We start from the raw sequence: 25756 nt of genomic DNA on the forward strand, positions 1-25756 counted from the left end.
GGTGGGAAACCAACCTAGCGCGTTGCAGTAACCTAAACCAACGCTGATGCTGGCTGTACCCCTAACAGGAACATCCTCAGAGTAAAACTGGAGCACAAGCAGAGAACACGACTCGCAAGACTCTGGGTCAAAGGTGTCGTTGACCCAACAGGCAGCATGACAGAGGCAAAACAGGTGACTGTCACCCTGAGACAAGGACACACAGCAACCTTCAAACCTGCACAAGGCAGGCTGGAACTCGGGACACCATTCATGGGTCCACCAAGCCCCGACAGGGGTTTCCAGGGCCTGTAGGGGTAACAGCTACGGGAAGCCCGGGCAAGGTGTTGCTAACAGGTTAAGAAACCCAAACAAAACAAGGGGTAGATGATAACACTGAAACCCCTGGGACGTGTACAAGCACGGGGGCCTAACAGAGGGCCACCAAAACAATATCATTGGAACTATAGACCCACGATTCAAAACCTCCACCAGGCAAATAAAAAAAAAAAAAAAAAAAAAAAAAAACCTGCAAAAGTACAGTCCCCAGAGGCAACAGGAACCGGTCGCCACTTAGGTGGCAGAACGCGCAACATTTTTACGCCCTAACCAGCACAACACCACTTCCTACCCAAGGCCAAACAAGGGCCCCAAGCCCCAGCTGGCCCCAAGGGCCACATGCATGCATGGTCGCCCACCCAACCACCTGCCTGCCTGCCCGGCCACCTTTTCACCCACCTGCCTGAGTCTGTCTGCCCACTCACCTGCCAACTATCAAGCCCATCTGCCTGCCTGCCACCCACCCACCTGTCTACCTGCCCACTTGCCCTGAACACCTACCAGCCAGGCAGCTAACAACCCTACGAGCTCCACACACTATAATTAGTGTGAGGAAATTCAAATTATGTTGGTTGTGGTACAAAATATTTTGAAAATGTTCACTATGGACTACAACAGTAAAACTTCCTTTGATCTGGATGATGGGCCCATCCAGACGGGGGTGGGGGGGGGGGCCCATATAGTCCAGATTAGCGAGCTTCTACAGTACTCTCAAAGAGTGGAATTTTCATAGGTAATTGCACCCTTAGACTCTCTGAGGGAACCAGGTTCTAGCTCGTGGGTCCAGATAGGCATTAGAACTCCATATGACTGAAGCCCCAGACTAATATAGCTAATGTCAGTCCGATAGCTCCAGGGAGCCGACAGAGCTCTCCACGGAAACTGTCGATAAAGCGGCATACCATACTTCCAAACATCATGAGCATGAGGGTAGACCGCAGGCTGCGCTAGCCTTGATGACACCGCAGACAATCTGAGACTCAAGCCCTGGAACAGGGAACCAGGGAAACTGGAACAACCCATGACGAATCCATCGAAACAACCAGTGGCTGGCAGGTTGCGACGCAAAGACCCAATTGTAAATAGTGCATTATGCATCCCTGACCAAACAACCCAAGCATGCACAACAAAAGGAACCCTCCAAAAGCCCGTCATCTAATACTTCTCAAAAAAACAAAGGAGCCAGCTGCAACCGAGTGAAATGACCACCAGATCATTTCAGATGAACAAAACCCCCAGCACCGGAGCAGAGCATGAAGATCACCTACCCGACAACCGGATGCCAAAGAAACCAACAATAAAGCCTTCCAAAACAATTCCGGATCAGGGCCAAAACAAAAACTGAGCAGAAAAGAGAAGAGAAAGAACCCAGTCCAAAGACCAGACAGGGCCGGGCAGCGCATAAGCAGGTCAGAGGTGAAACAAAGCCCGAGAAAGCTTGTGGGATGGAGCCGAAGAAAAGTCAACCCCAAATGTGAGCAGAAACGGCACCGCCAATGCTGCACGATAAGAATTGATAGTATTAGGCATGAGATGCCAACTGAGGGAAAACCAAGAAAGAAAGGACAAAACAACCCAGTCAGAAAGGGAAGGAAAATGATGAAAGGAAAGAAAATGGCAAAAAGACCCCAAAGAAACCTCATACTATCGCTAAGAAGAAGACTGCAGGTGGGACACAATTACCCCCTTAACTGTGCAAATTGTATATACCTGTTTTTTGGTACAAGTGGCAGAATGACGCAGATCATACATATACATTGTAAAGTACACTGCAAGATTTAAAAGTCCCGCGGCTACACAGGGTTCACATCAGCTTCCTCAGGGATGTAGTAAACAGACGCCATTTAAAAAATGGTGTTGGGAGCCCAACAAAGGTGTAGGCACCAACGACCTAGGCCAAACTGATGAGCACTGGTCACAAAGCCCCAACCAATAGCAGAAGTGTTCGTGAAGACATCGAGCGAGGGAGGGGAAAATACACCAAGGAAATAAACCCTGAAAAAATAAAAAGCTGGTGATGCAGCAACCAGCATAATGACACCGGAGGATGGGCCCAGCAATCACGAGACTGGTAAAAAGGGACTGACCCGAAGATACCAGAATAGCCTCTTGAGCTAACCTGTGCCCAACAGGTAAGCCAGGAGCGTGAAGTTCAGGTTCCCACACAGCTGCTCAAGCAACCCCAGACTAATCCGGGTCCCCCCCCTCAGCATCAACAGATGGCGGGACTGCAGCCAGAGCAAGGCCACAGGAGGCAGGGAAAGTGACACTAACCAAAAATACCAAGGCCCAGCCAGATCTGACACTGTGACAGAACCAACTGGGACTTCTGCCAATTCCCTGGGAATCTGAACCCGGCTAGCTGGGAAAGAACCAGATCCCTGTCTAGCAGACAAGCTGGAAGCCCAAACCAGCCACTCATCGAGGTAGGCCCAATCCATGAAGACAAGCCATCACGGCCCAAGTCAAGCGCATAAAAACGCGAGGTGCCATATTCAGCCCGAACAGAAGAACCCAAAAGCGATAAGCCTGTGGCCCCACTACAAAACCTAATTAATCCCTGAACCCCATATATATAGGTGTTAATAAGCGTCCTTGAGGTCCAGGGAAATCATCCAAAGCACCCAGCTCCAAGATGTGCCATATTTTTTTTTTATGGTATTTGGTTTAATAAGACATTTTCCCATTGTTATGGACAGGAAGCCAATGACTAGGGCTAATGACTAGGCCAATCTAGGAAGCCATTGATTAGGTCAGTCCATTCTGTGGACTGACCATCCACAGAATGCAACCCACAAGTCTTGTAATTACCAGGTAGCTATTTACTGCTGGATGAACACACACACACCAGGTGTAAGGAAACATTTCCAACCATTTTGTCTTACACAGAAATATTTAGTTGTGAGCCAACTGTGCTGAATGCTTTCATGCCATGTATTTCCTTAATATATGGTTCTTTATGAATGGTCTTGCATGGCATACCAACTTAAAGGTCAATCAATAGAAGGGCTAAACTTCTGGTAACAAATTTTAAGTTACATGTTTCTTTAATACTTTAATCAATAAAGCTATTCTCTCTTTCTCTTGTAAGACTAGATAAAAACATTGTAACATTTTCCCTTATAAGGAAAACAATCTTACTTTGAAGATAGAGAACTCATTAAAATTATGAAACACTACATGCCTTTCATTTAAAAATATTATATTTACAAGAATTAAAATGTAAATTTTAAATTAGGAAGATGGTCAACATATCTGAGAACATTTGTCATATTAACAACTCATAATGTTACTAATGCAGAGATACAATTAGCACTCATCATTAACTATGCAATGACAATTTATATATAACCTTACCGATTTGTGTAGTTAGAGGATGGACGTGAGCCCTCACTGTGACCATTTATGCCAGGGTATTCTTCACTTTCAGGCGAAGATAAGCCATCTGAAAGATCAGAATATTACAACTAATGAACTCATAAAAATAAGAACTGAAATGCATTTAAACCCTTGGCATTTTAGCAGAGTGAAAAAACCAGTGACGAATGTAATGAAAAGCTATTTTCTGCACGAGTCCCAGAGTCTCCCGGGAACTATCCAGGTTGATATGCTAATGTCAGACTTTGGCATGTCATGTGTATGGAGTTCTGTGGGCCTACCAGGGACCATGAGCCAGAACCTGGGCCCCCCTCACAGAGGCACGAGGGTAGCAATGGCCTATAGAAACCCCTGTGTGGTTGGAAGCATTCTAAATCTGCCATCGACCGGGTCAGGCACCCAGAAATGTAAGCGTCCCAAAACAAACCCCTATTCTGGTAAAAATTGCTACAAAAAGTCGAACAAGTGGATAGAACTCCCCAAACAGAAACGAGGAAATGAGTATGATGTCACACGTCGCCGCGCAGCTGTCTGCGCAGCTCTTCCCTCCCCAGGAAGGGGAATGGGGAGCCCCAGTCCCCTGTGCCGGCAATTAATCTCTCGGTTCTGAGGCTGGACATCAAAACACGCGAAAAACTTCCGACGTGAAGAGGTCCACCTCCATGGACCTCCGTCTGACAGAGCCAATTGAAGGAGTTGGCGTCAACCATCAATTCCATGGACAGGTGAATGAACTGCAACAGGCTGTCTGCCAGGATGTTGGACACTTCCCTGATATGAACTGCATGGAAAGGTAAATCTCGAGAACTCATCAGAAGAGCCACCTGAATGACCAGCCCCAAAGAGCCAAGGACTGCAGGGACCCCCCTGTGGTTCAAGCAATGAACCACTGGAGCGCAGTCCGAATGGAGGCAGATTGCAGAACCTCGACAGAGAACCGAATCCAATGCAGCGCAAGCCACATTGCCACGAACTTCTGCACTGTGCTGCGAGCCCAACGAAAGGAAGGAGCCCACCGCCCATGGCTGGACTGGTGAGCACTGGTCACAAAGCCCCAGCCCAGAGGAAGTATCCGTGAACACATCGAGTGAGAGCTCGGAGAGGAGCCAAGGCACTGAACCACAATAAGCCTGAAGAGGAAGTCAGAGATGCAGCAACCGATGCAAGACCCTTGGGAAAGGAACCCGGAGATTGCATGAGCAGCGGAAGGGGTGGCTCCAAAGGAACAAGAACAGACGCCACAGCCAAATCCGTCCCAGCGGGTAAACGATCACGGCAAAGTTCAAACTTCCGCATATCTGCTCAAGCAGCCACTGTGTGACCCGGGGCCGCCTCAGAAACAGACGATGGCAGAACTGCAGCCAGTGCAACACTCCCTGAAAGAGATACAAGAACGCTCTCCAGAAATCCCAAACATGGCCCAGCCAAGTCTGACCCTGAGACAGAATCAGATTGGACTTCCTCCAATTCACCAGGAACCTGAACCAGCAAGCTGTGAAAGAACCAAACCCTTGGTTCCCCGAACAAGGAACGGGGATACGAAAATCCCAAACCTTGCAACAGACGACCCCGCCCTGAAGGAACCAAAGCCTAGGCGAGACAAAGGGGGCCAACGTGCCCCAAGCTGTTTTTTCCCCCAGCCCCGGAATCTTACAAACTAGGGACTGGGGCAGAGCTGTCCTCTTTGCCCTCCATCCTTGCAGGAAAGAAAGGATCCTGCTGGAAAGACCCAGAAGCCTTGGCAGGAGGAACAGGCCCAAATGCCTCCGTTTCCGCATCGAATGGGGCAAACCCCAGAACCGCTCAAGTCACATCTTCAGCTAAACCCTGCCCCAACTTTGAAACCCTTAGATGTTTGGAAGCCAACAGCAGGGGGGAAAAGGAGGAGGGTGATCCATATTAACAAGGGAAAGACGAAGGGGTGTGGACTGTACCAAGGTCGAAGCAACCAACGCCTCCAAGTCTGGGTCCCTAAAACCAAAACTGGGCAGCCCCGGGGGCATTTGAGCGGGCAACCAACCTAGTACGTTGTAGTAACCTAAATCTAGCATGCAACGTGCATGATCTAAGAACTTGACCTAAACTTGACGTGTTTGACCTAAGAACAAGAGGTCATAGATTTAAACTAGCTAAACACAGATGCCAAAGGAATATAAGGAAATTCACTTTCGCAAACAGTGGTAGACGGTTGGAACAAGTTAGGCGAGAAGGTGGTGGAGGCCAAGACCGTCAGTACTGTAGTTTCAGATCGTTATATGACAAAGAGTGCTGGGAAGATGGGACACCACGAGCGTAGCTCTCATCCTGTAACTACACTTAGGTAATTACACTGCTACCTCTATGGGAATGGGAACCCCAAGGACCCAGAGAAGAGAACTCTGAGACCTCAATGAGTGTATGCACAGGGCACTTAGGGAAGGGAGCCCTAAACACATGCAGCCGTTGGTACCAACTCCTGGCCACCGCCCAATGCACAACAGGAACACCGACTGGGTGAAAAACCTGTCAGGCAACCGAGTGCATGACACGACGTCCACCCCGTTTAGCTTCAGTCGACAAACTAATGGTCCAGCGGCCGGCTCAATGTGCCGGGACCTTCCCTTTTCCCCCTCCGGGAGGTGGGGGGGGGGGGGGGCACAAATGAGCGGTGCATAGTGTAAAGACGTGTTGCTAATTTTCTTGTTTGTTTCGGGGATACGAAACTAGAGTTTCGTATCCCTTTGTTTGGTCTCTGGTTGCAATTTTCCTACCAGTTGGGGTCATTTTTGGAGCTCCTACCTTTCTGGGTGTCTAACCCCAGTCGATGGAAGACAGAAACTTTCATACAAGGGAGTTTCATAGGCCATTGTTCCCTGCACCTCTCTGAGGGGACCATGTCCTGGCTAGTGATGTTCTCTGATAGGCACGACAACTCCACATGACTTTAGCCCTATACTAATATTAACTAATATCAGCTCCAGGGAGCTGACAGGGCTCCCCACAGAAACGTATATTTATTCAGTAAACACTTTAATTTAATATGAATATACTTACCTGAATAGAGTCCCTGATGATCCAAAACATCAGAATGATGAAGGTACGAGTGACCAAGACCTTCTCCTCCAGCCATTTCTTCACCTCCCATGGTGTCAATATTCTCTGCTTCTTCTACCATATCCAACCACTGGCTGTTATACCATCGGAATTTGTGGCATTGAATTCTTATGGCCCAGTCTTCATCATTTTCCTATATTCAAATAATATTGTAATTAATTACTGAACTATTACTCTCTGTCATGCTCCCAATGCCAACTACCCATCCTTGAAAGTGTGAATGAACAATCTTCTGAAAAATTTAAAATGCTTTTGAAAGAGCAACAAATATTTAAACAAGCTGATGCAGCTAAAATTAGAATGATACAATCAACCTAGCATTAGAATAAACCAATTAGCTTCCACTGACAAACACGAACATAGTTAGGAATGATGGTTACCTTCAGCATGTATAAATACAGTAGTACTGTAGAAAAAACCCAGCGTTGAATGTAATGAAACACCATTTTCTGGGCGAGTCCCGGAGGCTCCCCGGAGCTATCCAGGCTGAATGGATATATATAACTTTCTGGCATCAGTCAAAGTGCTAGGACTTCTTGCCTACCGGGGACCACGAGCCAGAACCTAGCCTCCTCAGAGAGGCACGAGGAGCAATGGCCTATAGAAACCCCCTTGTGGTTGGGAGCATTCTATGTCTGCCATCGACCGGGATAGGCACCCAGAAAGGTAGGCGCCCCAAAACAAACCCCTATTCTGGTGAAAATATTGCTGCCGAAAGCCGAACGAGTGGACAGAACTCTCCAAACAAAATTATAAAACTAGCATGACGTCATCACGTTGCCGCGCCACTGTCTGAGCAACCCCCCCCCTCCCTGGGATGGGGAAGGGGGAGCCCCAGACCCTCCACACCGGCGATCCAACTGGCAGTTCTTGGCTGATGGAATTACTGGTTGGTCAAGTGCCTCTGGCTCCGGTTTTTGTTTCAGTTCTGTGCCTTGTGGTGTGGACTGTCTCTACCGGTGGGGTGTGAGCCAGGAGTAAGATTCCACGGTACTCGGGCTGCATGTGCCTAGGGCTATCTTCCCTAGGTGCCCTGTAAGTACTGCCCTTGGGGCTTGGGGCCACCTTCCACAAGTCACCTTGGGTTCTACCTCCGCTGTGTCCTTTACTGCTTGGTACTGGGCCACCCTTGGAGTCGGCTGGGGTTTTGTTGCCCTGGTTTATCTCTGGGTAGGTGGTAGTTTTCGTCACTGGTAGGGGCGCAGGGTACCTCACAGCTAGTTTTCACCAGTGACAGCGGCTGGCTCTGTTCCGCCTGGGTACGTTGTCCTCTTGCGGGGTTTTTCTTTTGTTTTTGTTTTTGCCTGGTGGGGGGTCTGCCTTTATGGTCCCCCATTCCTGGTCTAGGTGTTTTTCTTTCGATTTCTTCTGTTGGTGGTACTCCCCGCTTGGCCCCCGTGAGTGGACACGTCCCAGGGGTTCAGCTTTTAGTAGTTTGTTGGTAGACTTGGGCGCCGGTTCACGGTACCCTGCCTGGGCTTCCCTTAGCGTGTACCAATGGCTAAGGGCCCTGGGAAACCCCACGGGGGCTCCGTGGTCCTATAGGTGTGTCCCTGGAGTCCCTCTCGCATCCTTCGAGTTTGACGGTTGCTCTGTCCAACCACAAGGCGGTTTCTATAGGCCATTGCTCCTCGTGCCTCTCTGAGGGGGCCAGGTTCTGGCTCGTGGTCCCCGGTAGGCAAGAACTCCTAGCACTTTGACTGATGCCAGAAAGTTATATATATCCATTCAGCCTGAATAGCTCCGGGGAGCCGACGGGGCTCCCCCCAGAAATTACATAAAATGAAGGAGAATTAATATGAAAAATAATGGCACTCATCAAGGATACAAAAAGACATGGACAAGGAAAACATTTGATGAAAGGGCAATGTGGAAGTGAATAAAATGGAACAGACCAAGAGGATCTTCAGTGTGGATGTAACTAAAGAAGAAAATGGGGAAAATGGCTGCTCTCTTTGTAATTCTAAGAAATATAATGAATGAATACCTAGAACATTAACACTTTTGCTATCTCGTGACTCTTAATGCATCACCAATTTTTCTGCCGAGTCCTATCTCGTGACATCATTTGCGTCCAACAATAAAATATTTGTATAAAATTAAATTTTTATCCAATCGACTTTGGGATAGTATCAAAATGCGCGCCATTAAATCCCCGTTCTCCTCAATAGGCCACATGGCACCTCGGCCTAGGCACTCACGTGGGCGACCTACTCTCTTGTTGACACCACGAGTGACCACACCGCTCTCCCCTCGCGTGCAAGACTTTTGTAGTTTTCGGCATTTATACCCATTCACGTGTGTTTTCAACCTATTATATACATTGCACGATGTATCCTGGTCAAGGCCCAAGCAGATCTATGCCTAAAGGAGCGAAGGATTCATCAAAAAAGGACAAGAAAAGTATCATTTATAAGAAGTACAGTCGGGTAAGACTCACACCAACAAAGATTCTGGAGTTAGTTGAAGCAGTTTCTGATATTGAGTCTGATATTGAAGAGGAGGAACCCTACAGTGATTTCAATAGTGATAATGCAGATTCAGAAACAGGAGCTTATGATGTTTCTACAAGTGAGGAGAGTGATGATAGTGAGGAGGAGTCACGTGCGCCGCCGCCGCCTCCTACTCGAAAGCGCACACGTCCGGGACGTATTTCACAGCCAGATTCTGGCAATATCTGGTGTACTAACAACACCCCACCACTTGTTGATGATTTTACTGGAACATCAGGCCTGACCATTCCCACACCTACCACTCCAATACAATTTATTCAATTATTTCTTACTTGAGCCTTGATTGAATTTTTTACCATGGAAACGAACTTGTATGCCTCACAAATATTACAGCACGCTCCTGCGAGCATCATGAGGACATGGGTGCCAGTCAAGGTAAAGGAAATAGCCAGATATTTGGGCCTGTGCATGTTGATGGGCATTTCAAAGTTCCCAACCATGAGGATGTACTGGCAAACAAGCAGGCTCTGGCATGCACGTTTCTTCAATACTTTTATGACGTCGAAACAGTTTATACATATTTCACAGTTTTCCATGCCTATTATAACAATGACATTCCCGTGAACAATAAAGACAGGTTGGTAAAAGTTCAAACAGTGATGGAATATCTTACAACAAAATTTGCAGAAGTCTACATTCCAAATTAAGATTTGAGTTTGGATGAAGGCACGATGGCATGACGTGGCCGACTGTCTTTCAAGGTCTTTTATCCCAACAAACCAGACAAATATGGAGTCAAACTGTACATGCTTGCTGAATCAACATCTGGCTACATATATGACTGAGATATATTGTGGAATTGGAAAAACGACAGTTGAGACAGTCATGGGCTTGATGCAGCCCCTAATGAACAAGGGTTATCATCTTTACATGGATAACTACTATAACTCAAGTCAACCTGACAGAGAAGTTACGAGAAGTTGGTGTTTACACATGTGGCACCCTAAGATTGCAACGTGGCGCACCAAAGGAACTGCAATTGAAAGCAAAGAGTAAACTTGCATTGGATACCACCATGTTCCGCCACAAAGATAACAGTTGTAATACTTTGTAAAGATAAGGGAGTGGTCTCAATCATTACAAACTGCCACAATGCAGACACCCAGCAAGTTCAACGAACGAAACGAATTCGGAAATGTGATGGAACAACTTCAGTAGAATAGGTAACAGTGAGCAAACCAAAAGCAATTTGTAAGCATAATTGCTTCATGAAAGGTGTTGATCACTTCGACCAAATGATCAAATATTACCAGCTCACACGAAAATCTTACAAGTGGACAAAGAAGATCACCTTCTATTTTCTGCAAATGGCTCTGCATAATTCATTTGTTTTGTACAAGCAATACACCAATGATTGCAAGAAACTAACCCTGCTACAGTTTCAAGAGGTGACAATGTGGTCCCTATTGAAGTGGGATGCTGACGAGTGGCCTCTCACAAATATAACCCTGGCACATACTCATGACATAAATGCTGATGCAAGTACTTCTGCTGCTGCCAATGTGTCAACACCAGGACCATCTGGTGTGAGGCGGCCTTTATTTACTTCAACACCTCGAGGCGAAGACTCCTCATCTGAATCTAGGCGCATACAGCCCAAGTACTGGAGAAATTACTCCTGGCTTGCACACCACCGAAGAGACAGCACCACACCACAAGGCACAGTACTGGAATATGCTGGAGTCAGAGGTACACGATCTTGCCAAGTCCACATCAGCCACAGAACTGCAGAATGGATTGCAGACTCGGGAGTCTGGGGCTCCCCCTTCCCCCACCCAGGGAGAGGTGGGGGGTGGTGGTGTGCAGACAATGGCGCTGTTACATGGTGACAGCATGCTCGTTTTTATTTGGAGAGTTCTGCCCACTAGTTCTGCTTTCAGTAGCAATATTTTCACCAGAATAGGAGTTTGTTTTGGGGTGCTTAACTTTCTGGGTGCCTGACCTGGCTGATGGCGGATATAGAATGCTTCCAACCACACAGAAGTTTCTAAAAGGCCATTGCTCCTTGTGCCTCTCTGAGGGGACCAGGTTCTGGCTCATGGTCCCCGGTAAGCCTCAAACTCCTTGCACATAGACTGATGCCAGGGTCTAATACATTCATATCAGCCCAGATAGCTCCAAGGAGCCGAAGGGGCTTCCCCCAGAAATTAAATCAATGCAAAAAATTTTATGCAATGTTTATTTGTGCAAAACTATAAATAACATGGTCAAGTAACACATGTGTGTGAGAAATGAGGGAGGAGTGTTGGTGACTTCCTGGACTTAGCACATCTTTACTCCAGCTGTCACCTCCCAAGAGAAGCAAACAGAAGAAAATCCCCACTACTATACAGCAGAATAACCCAAGATACACTTTGGTTGGTTGTTTTGTGCAACAGTATATAACTGATTCATCAATATCTGCATTTTATTTCAATATAGTTTATTTGATCAGTGTCAACACCAGTTTGTAAGACAAAAATATTAATGCTTGAAGACTAAATGGATATTACTGACCGCTATAATATCGAGTGTTGTATCACAGACTCTGCGAATCTCAGTGTTCTTATCATGCATCAGATCAATGAGATAGGCTGGAACTTCAGTTGTAGATATGACCTGAGGTCGTGTTACCTCGTGTCGAGTTAACTGGTAGAAGACATAAACTATCTGCAGCACAACTTCATCATCTTCTTGTTTTGCTGAAAAGAAGAGAGAATTATTTTACCTATTAATCTTCTCACTGTGCACCCTAAATTAGGTCAATTTTCTGGTGCACATAACAAAATAAAAAGCCACCAATAAATGTAATTAAATACTTTTTGATAGAGCCCCGGTGGCTTTCCAAAGCAATCTTGCCAAGATTGCTCCATTCTAATGGCCTACATCTGTCGCAGGAGTTCTGTTTGGCCTACCGCAAACCAGAGCCAGAACCTGGCCTCCTCACAAAGGTGCAGGGAGTTAGTGACAATCCACCACCCAACAGGGAAAAGAATCCAGAAACTCAGCTGAACTTTACAAGTTCAGCTGAGTTTGAACTTTACAACTGCAAGATTCACAGAAAATGAAGCATTGAAAATGCCAAACAACTCTGCAAGAGATTCAAATAAAACAATGCATTACAGAAAAGAGAGATGAGAAGGTAGCAGAGAAGAGTCACCACTGGACACAGCAAATAATGAACAGGCAGGTGAACCAACCAAGCATCACCAGTCAAAGGATCACTCCAGAAGGAAGCTGACTTGTTCTTTGCCTGAAAAGAAGGAGAAGGCTGCAAACAAAACGCCTAATAGGACCAAAGAAGCAAAACTTATGTCACCAAAGAAGAGCATGAAGCTTTGCCCACATAGCAGCCAGAGGCAAGAGCCAACAATAAACCAATGTTGAATGTAATGAAATGCCTCTTTCTGGTTCACCCCTGGTGGCTCCCTGAAGCCATACATCTTGATATCAGACATAGACAAGGATACAAACTATAGTACTGAATCATACTTTCCAGATGATACTAGAATTTTCATGAGAATAGACAACACAAAGCAAACCTCCAAATCTGATATTAATCAAATCTTACAATGGGCAACGGAAAATAACATGATGTTTAATCCTTAACTACTGTGCTGCGCCAACCGAGAAAATTCAGTCAGTTGGAACTGGGCCAACCGAAAAAACACCTTTTGAATATTTTGTACCCATTCATAAATGTGTGTGCGGCAGGTTGAGTATGAAATGGACTCTTAGGACCTCCAGGGAGAGTCAGCCATCTTGGAAAAAATTCCCAGAATGTCCTAGGGCTGCTGGCTGGGTTAGTACTGAGTGAGCAACCATGGGTGGCACACATGCCTCTGGCTCACAAACACCTGTCTGACGCGGTGTTGAAAGATCGCACTCTCTCGGTGAAATTCAGACCTTATTGTTTGAAGAATTTAAGGGTCATGATATTGGTGAAGCTAGGCGCAATAAGGACCTAGCACAAAGGTTGGATGCAAGTGGTACAGCACCTATGAGGACGATATAGCGAGCGTATCTAGTTGTAGCTCTGAGTGCCACCCTTGCCCACCTATGCCATCTCCAATTTATATAGATGATACATTGATGAATCATTTTCTGCATTCAGTGATGATGCATCTGATACAAGCAGCATAGATGAACAGTGTTAGTGGCTTCAATGGTGGTGCTTTTCATAGATATTTTCAAGAATAGCTGAATCTCTTCCAGAATGGATGAATCTCTTCCAAATTGACTGACACTCTTCGAGAATGACTGATACTCTTCGAGAATGACAATCTCTTCCAGATTGACTGACACTTCGAGGGTGACTGAATCTCTTCCAGTGAGGGACCTTACAAAGCGATCTTTTCAAGTATACCTTACAAACTTATCTTTTCTTCTAATCTTTTCAGGACTACCTTACACTTTACAAGCTTGGCTACATACCACCTATAAGTACTGAAGCCAAGGGTGTACGTGAGTGCATTATTTACAAGCACACAGAACGAAGAAACAGGAAGCGAAAATCTATCTGTACCAGGTGCAACGAGCGCGAAGTCGTGCTGTGTACCATGGACTACTCCGTTGATTATTACTCACTTTCGAAGTACTGAGTGTGTAATATAGTGTGTTACTGTGTAAACAGTGTGTGAAACTGTACATATTGTAATTTTAGTGAATTTTTAAAAGAAATATTGCAACAATAAACATTTATTGCGGACACATTACTGACACATGTATCGCAGTTCCATGGAACATTATGAACATTCTACTGTATACACATTGTAAATGACACAAATATGCATTATATACGATAAAAAACAAATAAAACTGCACTGGAAATACATAGAACAAATAATTGAAAATATATTTGTGGCAACTCGTGGTGTTTGAATGGCCGGTGCGACCACCTCAAGGAGCTTCACACATGGGCGACCAGTATTGATGACATCACAGCACATCGTCTCCACATCCCCACAGCCAAAGTAAGTGGAATTTGGGGTTAATTTTTACATAGACATGTTCACGGAAGGCAATTTATCATTTTACAAACAAAAAATAATTTTGGGGAACATTTGATTTAATGCGCACAGGGGGGAATGTTACAATAAACTCGGCGCATCACAGTGGTTAAACTGCGCAACACATCATATGACGTGATGTGTGGTCCTATAGCTCCAGGGAAGCCTATGCTCACCCAGAAAATGGCGTTTCACTACATTCAACACTGGTTTTATAGTTCACTATGGCACAAAAAAAATTTACATAGTGTATATAACATGTGTATATAGCACAATAACAGCAAAAACATTGATTGATCTAAGAAAATATTATTCGTGTCACTATATATGAGCCCTCTATTTTTTAGAATAGTGATGTTCCACACGTTTAACTATATAAATTCTACAAATTTCAAACAAGGAAACAAACAAAGCGACATCAACCTGACGCACCGCTCGTTTGCGCCTCCCACCTCATTTTGGTGGGTGGGGGTGGGGGGGAGCCATGTCCCACTGAGCCGGCCGTCTGCCCACCAGTTTGGAGACTGAGTAAACAGAAGAAATAAAACGCTGATCTGAGGGAGGGAGGGTAGCATGGAGCCTACGGGGTTCACTCAGAAAATGGTGTTTCATTACATTCAATGCTGGTTTTCTGAGGGAAGCCCCGTCGGCTCTCTGGAGCTAAATACCCAAAGTAAAAGAGTGATTAACCCGGGAGGTGGCAGCACCTCAAGTTTCATGAGGAAGATGGGACCACTGGCCGTAATTGAGGGCCCAAGGCCACATAAGATCGCTGAGGGCCAGGAACGGTCACGAGAAAACGGGCAACCAGGACTCTGTACGATCTCCAAAACCCTGTGCCCTAATTGGCAGCCCAAGACAAGTTCCCGAACACAGCAGCAAGAAACATCCGGACACCATAGGTATGAGAATTGACTGCAGGCTGGCTAGACTCGAAAATGCTGCCGATGACCTTAGAGACCCAAGCCCCGGAATGAGGGACATCGGACCAACCCAAAGCGCGGCCCCGGACACAGAACCCAACGTGAGCAGGTAATGGTGTAAAGCCACAACCAGACACAAAATGTAACACTGTAAAAGTGTTTGGTTTAGTTTATGTAAAATATATATAGAATATGAGTCAGAGACAGGAATTGGGAAAGGCGCCAGGCTGTCGGCCTGAGATCTCACACCTCAAAGCATTAATGACCTCAAGTGACCTGAGGTCAGATCATGCGAATTTCACCTTGCTTCTACTAATCTCTTAATTGGAGCCTGGTAGCTTTCAAACATGCTGACGTTTAAGGAGTGGCTTGGTAGAGTGCCTCAGGCTATCTACTTGTGGGCGGAGTTAGTTACTAGGCTCCCCAATATATACTCGGAGAACTATCGATTCGAGAGGATTAGCATTAAAGAACAGCAGACGAGCGGAGCAGAGCAGAGGCCAGCCGTCGAGATAGGCCGTCACCAGACGGGAGGGTGACGCTGCTTGAAAATTGCAGACTCCCCCCCCCCCCTCTCTATTCAACTTAGACTCAGTCCTCGGTGAGTGAACATTTAGGTGACTTGGTCGTGTTTTACAAGTGTTGTGTGATCAGGGGCAGTCAGTTGTAGTGTTCTCAGATTCTTGGAGGATGACTCACTTTGAATATTAATCTTTAACATTTTAATTGGATTGCTTAAGTTATGATACTTATCATGAAAAATATAATTGTTGAATTTATTATTTAAATGGACTTTATTTGGTTCCCTAGAGATTTTGAGTTGAGGTGAGAAAGCCTCTGAGGTTACTGGTTTCATGGTTTAGAATGAGTACATGATAAAGATGGGACCATACTAATAATGATCTCTTGATAACATCTTTGGTGAATATTGTGATACAGACAAGTTCCATTCCTTGTCTTGTATGTAATGATCATGAATGGATGGTGGCAGCATTTCGTCTTCTACTATCTACTTTCTACTTCTACTAGTTACTCTTCTACTTATACCTATCTACACCTCTCCCTCCACCCCTCTCTGAACTCTCACTTTCAACTAATGACCCTCCTCGCTCCTCCCACCTCCCTACCTCTCACCCCAAACCCTCACTAATTACTTCACTATTCATTTCTTTCCTTTCGTTTTCTCTTATACGTTTGTGGCAATGATTCTGTATTCTAGAGTTCTCTCTAGAGTTTCGGGTAACTGACCAAGTTACGGCGCCTTGTAGTCTTAGCGCCTAAGTAGTCAAATACCTAGGTTACAAGGTGTTGAACGAGAGAGGTTGCCTTAGGAACTCTGGAGGTGCTCTAGAATAGTTAGCTAACTGAGGACGGGATAACGGACTAGAGAGAGCTGTTTCCCCCGGCCTCGTTAGTTAACTGGGGGGTGGAATAATGGACAAGATAGAGCTATTTCCCCCACCCCCCGTTACAAAAACATGATGCACCCCCGGCCTGACCAGCCAAACAACAAAAACCCCTTGGACCTCTCCAAAGTCCGCTTTCTCAATCTTCCCCAGAAAAGAAGACGGCTGCAAATTAAGAAAATGTCCAATAGAATCGAAAGAGCAAAAACCTCCGTGTCGGGGGAGACCATGAAGACCACCAACCTAACCCCTAGAGGCCAAACCCAACAAAAACAAAGTCAACGGAAAGCAAACATGACCCAAAGGGGCCACCACAAACCGAGGGGAAGAGAGAAAATGAGAGCACCCAGACCAAATACCAGGACCAGGATGGCAGAGGCAGTGTATGAGCGAGCCGTAGGTGAAAAAAAACGCTTGAAAAAGCTTACTGAACAGAGCAGAAGTGACATTCCCCCCCTCCCCCTAAGCGCAAGCTGGGGCAGCTCTGCCAGCGGCACAAAATAAGAGGAAAAAAAAAGTCCTGAAAAAGCCAAGAAAGAAGGACAAAACTACACGATCAGAAGCCGAAGACAACCTATGAAGAAAAAGGAAATGGGGAAACGAATGCCAAGAGACTTCATACTGTTGCCACGAAGAAGACTGTAGGTGGGACACCATAAAAGAATCCACCGGATCACCAACCAAACGGTGAAACACACGCATGAGAAATACCAGACGTGAAGAGCAGACTGAACCAGCAAAGTATCGTACTATACCAGTCCAATCCGCTGGAAGAGGTGGAGCCACAGAAGACTCCCCGGGTTTGGACACCGAGGAAGTAGTGCCTGAAACGAAGACTGGGCCAGCCACCAAAGGGCTAGAAGGAGAACTCTTTCCTGATAGGACTCCAGTCGAGCTAGAACCTGGAGCAACAGCTGGACCGGGGGAAATGAGGTACAAATAGCCCCACCATGACCGGGCCCACCAAAAAGCATTGACTATGAAAGCCTCGCAGTTGGGGAAGGGCGCCACCTACACAGGGAGATGTCACGATCACCCCAACCCGAAGGCCCACCCCGGGGGTCCGAAAGCCTGGCAAAGCCAACGAAAGGAGACAGTGTCAACCATCCAGACCGAATGACTGACCAGAGAGAGGAATGAACAAGTCAACCGCCAGAACAGCGGATACCCCAGATGCGAACCATGATGGAAGCCGATGTGAGGCAGACGGAACGACGGAGCCCACCACCCCTGGGCAGCTTGGAGAACACTGGGCACAAACCCCAGCCGAGATACGAGGCAACCGCGAACACACCGAGCAAGGATTCTGGAAGGTGCCAAGGCACTGTACTCCGAAAACCCGAAGAAGCTGGAGACACAGCAACTGATGCAAGGCACCCGGCGGATGAACCCAGCGATCACGAGAGCAACAGAAGAGACAGCCCCAAATGAACCGGAACAGATGCCAAAGCCAAACCTGACCCAGTGGGTAAACCAGCCCTGCAAAGTTCAATTCCTGCACAGCCGGTTTGAGCAACCACCAAGCGACCCGGGACCCCTTCAAGAACAGCCGAAGGTGGGATCGTAACTGGAGCAATGCCGTGCCAGATTGATGACGATTTTCTTGTTTCTTGTTTTTCTTAGGGGGAGTTTTTAGCTATTGTTTACATCTATAGTTGCAATTTTCTACAGTTGGGGTCTGTTTTAGGGTGTCTAACCCTGGTCAATGGAAGATATTGAATCCTTCAAACACAGTGGGGGTTTCCATAGGCCATTGCTCCTTTCACCTTTCTGAGGAAACCAGGTTCTAGCTGGTGGTTTCTGGTATTCATGACAACTCCATATGCCTAAACTCCCAGACTAATACAGAGGAACCTCGGGGTGACGAGCATTCCCATCTACCAGCAATTCAGGTAACGAGTGAGCCACTCGCAGAAAATTTGTCTCAACTGACGAGTTTCTGCTCGGTTAAGGAGAAAACCACATGGTGCTTCCTAGCATTCCCGCTGGTTCTCGCAAATTCTCGGACGCCTCCGATGACAGTGTTGTTGTTTTATTATGCAGAATAAGCATCCCTCTGCTTATACTTATCGGATGGATGGATAAGGCATTTACAGTCATTCAGGTATTTACAATCATTCAGCCATTTACAGTCAATCAGGCTTTCACAGTCAGTAAACAAGAGTCTAACCCCTAAGATGCTCTAGGCTATTTGGCCTTCAACACCCACAAGAGCAAAAAAAAAAAAAAAAGTCTTATTAAACCAGCGTTGAATGTAATGAAATGCCATTTTCTGGGCGAGACCCAGAGGCTTCCCGTCATGTGTAATTACCTAAGTGTAGTTACAGGATGAGAGCTACGCTCGTGGTGTCCCGTGTTCCCAGCACTCTTTGTCATATAACGCTTTGAAACTACTGACGTCTTGGCCTCCACCACCTTCTCACCTAACTTGTTCCAACAAGTTAGGTGAGACTCATCACATAAGTATTTCACCTATTTTATACACTAGGCATAAGAGAGAGTATACCAAATAAAATACAACATGAATATTATACTTGCATACCATTAAGAAGATTAACCAATGAATGAAGTATGCCAGATTCAACAATCAGTTCTGCTGCAGCTTGATCTCCAGCAACTGTTCCTAATAATACAACCACTTCCAGGGCTAGATCATCCTCAACTGCATCTGAAAAATATGCCATATTACATTAATAAAGCATATCTAAAAAAAAAAGTAATATCCCTATTATTAAATTATTTTTGCTGTCAACTGAAAAAAGTGAACAAAAGTTATAATTTCGATGACTATTGAAATAATAGATTATTTTTTCTCTCTTCAATGTATTATTTTAGGCCTTTTTTCCTGGTATTTTATACAGTCAATGTTTCCTACTGATACTGATACTCCCTCAGTACAAATAACTGACAAAGACTGCAATCTTTGAGTCAAACCAAGATTAATGGTGAATCCTCCATAAGCATAATGATGCCTTCTCTCCACTACATTTAATCACTAACTATACAGTATATATATCTACATCTAGATATACACTACAACCTATATATCTACACCCCCACCTCCACCCACACATACCTACACCCCTTACCTTCACACCCACCTACACCCCTTACCCTCACACCCACCTACACCCCTTACCCTCACACCCACCTACACCCCTTACCCTCACACCCACCTACACCCCTTACCCTCACACCCACCTACACCCCTTACCCTCACACCCACCTACACCCCTTACCCTCACACCCACCTACACCCCTTACCCTCACACCCACCTACACCCCTTACCCTCACACCCACCTACACCCCTTACCCTCACACCCAACTACACACCTTCCTCTTCCTAGCTATCACTACCACATACACTTCATCACTATATCAACAGTTTATTACATTCTAGTCATGTTTGAATTAGATATATAGCAAAAAGCTAGATAATGAATCTCATACATATAATATAAACAGTACTGTACAGATATTATTTCCATTTTGTTATGCTGTTGATAATTACTGATCAACATCAAAGTTTTAAATAATTCAAATACTACCTGGTTGTAGGCTCTCCTTGATCCAGTCAATAAGATTATATTTAGAAAGTAGCTGACTATAGTCCAAGTCTGGCAAAGAAAGATTGCCCAACACTCCAACGCACTCCAAAACAAACTCATCACTTTTGCCACTGCTTACTACTTCACACAGCTCTCCAACTGTTTCCTGAAACAAAATAAATAAATAAATTAATAAATATTAAATTACACACACAATCATAGACCTATACCATTGACAAGTGAGATAGTCAAATCACTAGAACATACTGTATAATTAAAACCAAATGGGTAGAATATCTAAAAAGAAATTATATTACAGACAGTTTGACTTTAGAACACAAAGATCCTGTGTGACAAATCTACTTACTTTTTATGATAGAGCCACAGAGAACTTACAAGAAAGAAATGGTTGGGTTGACTGCATTTATGTGACCTTAAAAAAACTAGCGTTGAATGTAATGAAACGCCTTTTCTGGGCGAGACCCGGAGGCTCCTCGGAGCTTACTAGGCTGATATGTTAATGTCAGACTTTGGCATCAGTCATGTGTATGGAGTTCTATGGGTCTACCAGGGACCACGGCCAGAACCTGGCCCCCTCAAAGAGGCAAGGGGAGCAATAGCCTATAGAAACTTCCGTGTGGTTGGAAGCATTCTATGTCTGCCATCGAACGGGTCAAGCATCCAGAAATTAAGTGTCCCAAAACAAACCCCTATTCTGGTTAAAATTGCTACCAAAAGCCGAACTAGTGGATAGAACTCCCAAACAGAAAACAAGCAAACTAGTATGATGTCACACGTCACACGTCTCCTCCAACAATACTGTTTGTGGTGTTATTACGCTATATACACACATTATATATAAATATCTACCCGTTTTATTCACCATACTTGTACAAGTAAACTGGTATGGTGCCCAAAGACCATTGTGGTAACCAGTAAACAACATGATAAATCGTGCAGACGACGCCACCGCCCTCACCAAAATGGCAGCTCCCAACCTCCTACTCTTGCTGTTTATACCCTCTATACACACGTTATATATAAGTATCTACATTTGTGTTCACCATAGCGAACCACTAAGCTGGTATGGTGAGTGCAGTCAATAAAAGGTGGCCACACACAGTCAGAAGACAATGCCACCACCCTCCCCTCCCACAGCATTACTCCTCCCTCCATGGAGCACAGCGCTAAATATCACCACAATCCTGCTATTATCAGAACCCTGGTCAGTTTTATCACAGTCAGGGGTCTTCTGTAATAACATCATTGCTACATAATAGCATGAACAAGTATATTATGGCAGGCGATGAGTCACAATAACGTGGCTGAAGTATGTTGACCAGACCACACACTAGAAATTGAAGGGACGATGACGTTTCGGTCCGTCCTGGACCATTCTCAAGTCGATTGTGTCACAATCTCAAGTCACAATCGACTTGAGAATGGTCCAGGACGGACCGAAACGTCGTCGTCCCTTCAATTTCTAGTGTGTGGTCTGGTCAACAAATATATTATGGCATTTTTAGGAGATGCTGTGGTCACAAGCTGAACAGCAGTGCTGTGAGCTCATACTGCGTGCATCAGGCTTGGTAGCTCACTCAATACTGAGGCCCCTAACACCCAGGAGTTTGGCCCACGATTTTTTTTTAAATGGCGTCTGTTTACAAGAGCTCTGATGAAGGTGTGGTGAACCCCTGTGTATCCGTGGGCCGTTTAAATCTTGCGTAGTACTCCAAAGCATCACATGATGCGATGCGCAATTTACTGCAAGTCGGTCAAAGCATCATATGATGCGATGCACAATTTAAGGGTTAAGCAGGGGCTCTGGTAAACTGAGGCAGAGACACTCACACCACCAAGAACCACACACTCGGTCGACCCATACGTGTATTAACATGTATCGACTAGTTGCTAGTCGAGGCAAAGGTCGTAAGTCGAGTCGCACTTTCTTGATGAAATTGGGGTCGTAACTCAAAAAATTCATAAGTAGGGGCAGTTGTAAGTCAAGGTTCCACTGTATCACATGACAAAGAATACTGGGAATATAGGATGCCACAAGCATATCTCTTATACTGTAACTACACTTAGGTAATTAGATATGATAGAGCTCGAGAAGCTCGGGAATCTGTACACCAGTAGATTAACAGTTGAGAGGCGGGGACCAAAGAGCCGAAGCTCAACCCCAGCAAGCACAACTAGGCGAATACAACTAGGGGAGTGCTTAGGTAATTACACCCAGCCAGCACATTAATTCTGACCATCTACAATTTGTGGTTAATATACTCAAGTGTATTACACATATTGTCCATTCTGATGCCACTTTATAGAACATCTCTTGCTTCATTCCTTAAGTTCTCTATTAACCACTGTGATGAGCTACATTTATTGAGACATTCCCATGTCAAATTGTTCGGATTGTTCGAATTGTTCATTTCCATTATTGTGCCGAAAACAAAGTGTTCGCAATTTTTTTTTTGTTCTTCGTAAAATGATAAATTCCCTTCCCTGAACATGTACATGTAAAAGCAAATAACAAATTCCACTTACTTTGGATATGGAGACGTGGAGAAGGTGGTGTGTGACATCATCACGGACTGTGCACCCGTACGTGAAGCTCACAGAGGCAGTCGCACGGGCCATTGAAGGCCCGCGAGTAGCCACATATATTTTAATTTATTTGTTCAATACATTCTAATCGTTTTTTTTTTAATCATATATGATGCACATTTGTGTCCTTTACAATATGTATACAGTAGAACATACATATTCTTCCAAAGAACTGTGATACATGTGTCAGTAATGTGTCCACAACAAATGTTCAATGGTGCAATATTACCTGTTCAATATTCAATATATTTACAATACATTCACTTTCACACACTATTTATACAGTCACAAACTGTATTACACACTCAGTATGTCAGAAGTGAGTGATAATCAAAGAAACAGTCCATGGTACACAACGCGACTTCGCACTCGATGCACCAGGTACTCACAGTTTCACTTCCTGTTCCTTTGTTTTGTGTGCAAATAACACACTCATGTACACCCTTGGTTTTAGTACTTGTATGTGGTATATAGCCAAGTATGTGAAGTGTAAGGTAGTCTTGAAAAGATTATAAGAAAAGAACATTTTGTAAGGTAGTCTTGAAAAGATCGCTTTGTAAGGTAGGATTGAAAAGATTCAGCTATTCTGGAAAAGATTCAGGCATTCTGGAAAAGATTCAGGTATTCGTGAAAAGATCGCTTGGTAAGGTACGATTGAAAAAAATCCAGGTATTCTTGGAAAGATCTAGGGAAAACTCGGTGACAAAATTCTGTCCTGGTATCACTCATATCTTCATCTGTATATGGGAAAGTAGATGCAACACTAACATCAAAACCATCAAATTGTGGTTTGTGGCTCAGCTACTACTGGAAACACTTGCTGTATTGTTTTCATCGGTGCTGTATAACTTGTATCCGACCATTGTGTTTGGTCCTTATTGTGCCTAGCTTAAATTAATATTATGACCCTTATGTTTTTCAAACAATAAGGTCTGAATTTCACTGACGAAGAGCGATCTTTTAACACCGCGTCCAACAGGGACGAACCAGAAAGCCAGAGGCACGTGCACCACCCATGGTTGCCCATTTCAGAACTGTTCCAGACAGCAGCTCTAGGGAAATCTGAGAATTTTTTCAAGGTGGTTGCCTCTCACTGGAGGTCCCAGGAGTTCATTTCGTATCCAACATCAGGAGTGCGTGCTTTGAATGTTACAATATCTTAAAATCATCTTTTCTTGGCTCGCTCTTCGCCTGCTGTGAGTTTTGTCGGGTGGTGCAGCACAGTGGTTAAACTAAAATAAGACTATTTTAGCCCACTATGAATTTCAACAGTTTTCTTAAATGACTAGACACCAGCAAATATTACCTTAAAAACATACAAATACATACTGTGAAGAGAGCTCTAGTTGGTCCCTCGTGCTGAGCAATGTTTCTGATCATCTTGGTGAGTAGGGGATCCCTGTACTTCAGCGCCCTTTTCAGCAGCAACTTCAATCCTGCTCCCTCACAGATAAGTTGTGCATTGCGCTTATTAGCTGCCAGATTTACTGCCAAAGCCATCAACTCCAAAGGAACTTGTGACCCTGGAGAGTTTAATACTAATTTCATTACCTAAAACAAGAGAAAAGAATACATTAGACATTTATATTAAAGAGTCAAGTCTTTATATAAAGGAAACAAAAAACTAGCGTTGAATGTAATGAAACGCCATTTTCTGGGTGAGCCCCAGAAGCTCCCCAGAGCTATTCAGGCTGATATGCTAATGTCAGACTTTAGCATCAGTCATATGTATGGAGTTCAGTGGGTCTACCGGGGACCACGAGCCAGAACCTGGCCCCCTCCCTTCACAGAGGCACGAGGAGCAATGACTTATAGAAACCCTCGTGTGGTTGGAAGTATTCTATGTCTGCCATCGACCAGGTTAGGCACCCAGAAAGGTAAGTGTTCCAAAACAAACTTTGATTCTGGTGAAAATTGCTACAAAAAGCAGGACAAGTGGATAGAACTCCCCAAACAGAAACGAGCAAACGAGTATGACGTCACACATTGCCGCGCCGCCATCTGTGCAGCTCCCCCTTTTCCAGGAGGGGAAAGGGGGAGCCCTAGACTCCCACACCTGCCATCCATCTCTCAGTTCTGAGGCAGGACATCAAAAAACTAACGTTGAATGTAATGAAATGCCATTTTCTGGGTGAGACCCCGAAGCTCCCCTGGAGCTTACTAGGCTGATATGCTAATATCAGACTTTGGCATCAGTCATGTGTATGGAGTTCTGTGGGCCTACCGGGGACTACGAACCAGAACCCGGCTCCCACAGAGAGACATGGGGAGCAATGGCCTATAGAACCCCCCGTGTGGTTGGAAGCATTCTATGTCTGCCATCAACAGAGGAAGAACATAGGGACGTACCCGGGAGACGGTCGTTGCTCACTCCACAACTCGAAGTTAAGACAACTGGCTGCAACCGCCAACCCAAAACGACACAGGACCAACTAGGACTAGGCTTGTGCATGAGGTAACGAGCAGCCAAGACCCTGTACGACCGCCAAAAGCCCCGGGTCCGAATGTCAGTCCAGAACATGGTGCCAAAGACGTCAGCAAGCGCAGTGAACGCCCGGACGTCATGGGCACGGGGATAGATCACAGGCTGGCTAGCCATACGAACTCTGTGGACGACCTGGGAAACCGCACCTGCGAACAGGGAAGAAAGAGAAACCGGATCAACCCAAAGCGCGTCCCAGGACACAGAGGCCCCATCGGGTCCCAGGGCACAGCAGTCCTCCATACTCTCTACCCCTGAAAATGAAGACAATGTGAAGGGGAAAGACTGAAAGAAAGGGGGGCCTGCTGGTGGGACCCCAGAAACCTCGGTAGAAGGAACAGGCTCAAATGCCTGTCCCCAGCCTAAATGGGGCAGCCCCCTTAGCTGCCCGAGTCTCAAAACCAACTAAAACCCTGCTCCAACCCCGAAACCCTCAGATGTTTGGGAGCTGGAAACAGGGTAAATGAGGTGGTGGGTGAGGGGAAGGAGCAAGAGGAAC

General features: G+C 45.4%; 1 protein-coding gene across 7 annotated transcripts in view; it reads right to left on the reverse strand.

Annotated features, from left to right (window-relative positions):
- Kap3 (kinesin associated protein 3) overlaps positions 1-25756 on the reverse strand; it is a 93773-nt gene that overhangs the window by 20765 nt on the left and 47252 nt on the right. For all 7 annotated transcript variants that reach the window (XM_045759539.2, XM_045759540.2, XM_069316269.1 and 4 more), the window contains exons 10-15: positions 24105-24326; positions 20169-20334; positions 19162-19287; positions 11799-11983; positions 6730-6922; positions 3676-3763 (exon numbers count right to left, since the gene is read on the reverse strand). In XM_045759539.2, the coding sequence (XP_045615495.1) occupies positions 3676-3763; positions 6730-6922; positions 11799-11983; positions 19162-19287; positions 20169-20334; positions 24105-24326 (980 nt within the window). The remainder of the gene's footprint in view (positions 1-3675; positions 3764-6729; positions 6923-11798; positions 11984-19161; positions 19288-20168; positions 20335-24104; positions 24327-25756) is intronic.

This window comes from Procambarus clarkii, chromosome 83 (assembly GCF_040958095.1).
Source record: "Procambarus clarkii isolate CNS0578487 chromosome 83, FALCON_Pclarkii_2.0, whole genome shotgun sequence".
In the NCBI taxonomy this organism is placed as follows: Eukaryota; Metazoa; Arthropoda; class Malacostraca; order Decapoda; family Cambaridae; genus Procambarus; species Procambarus clarkii.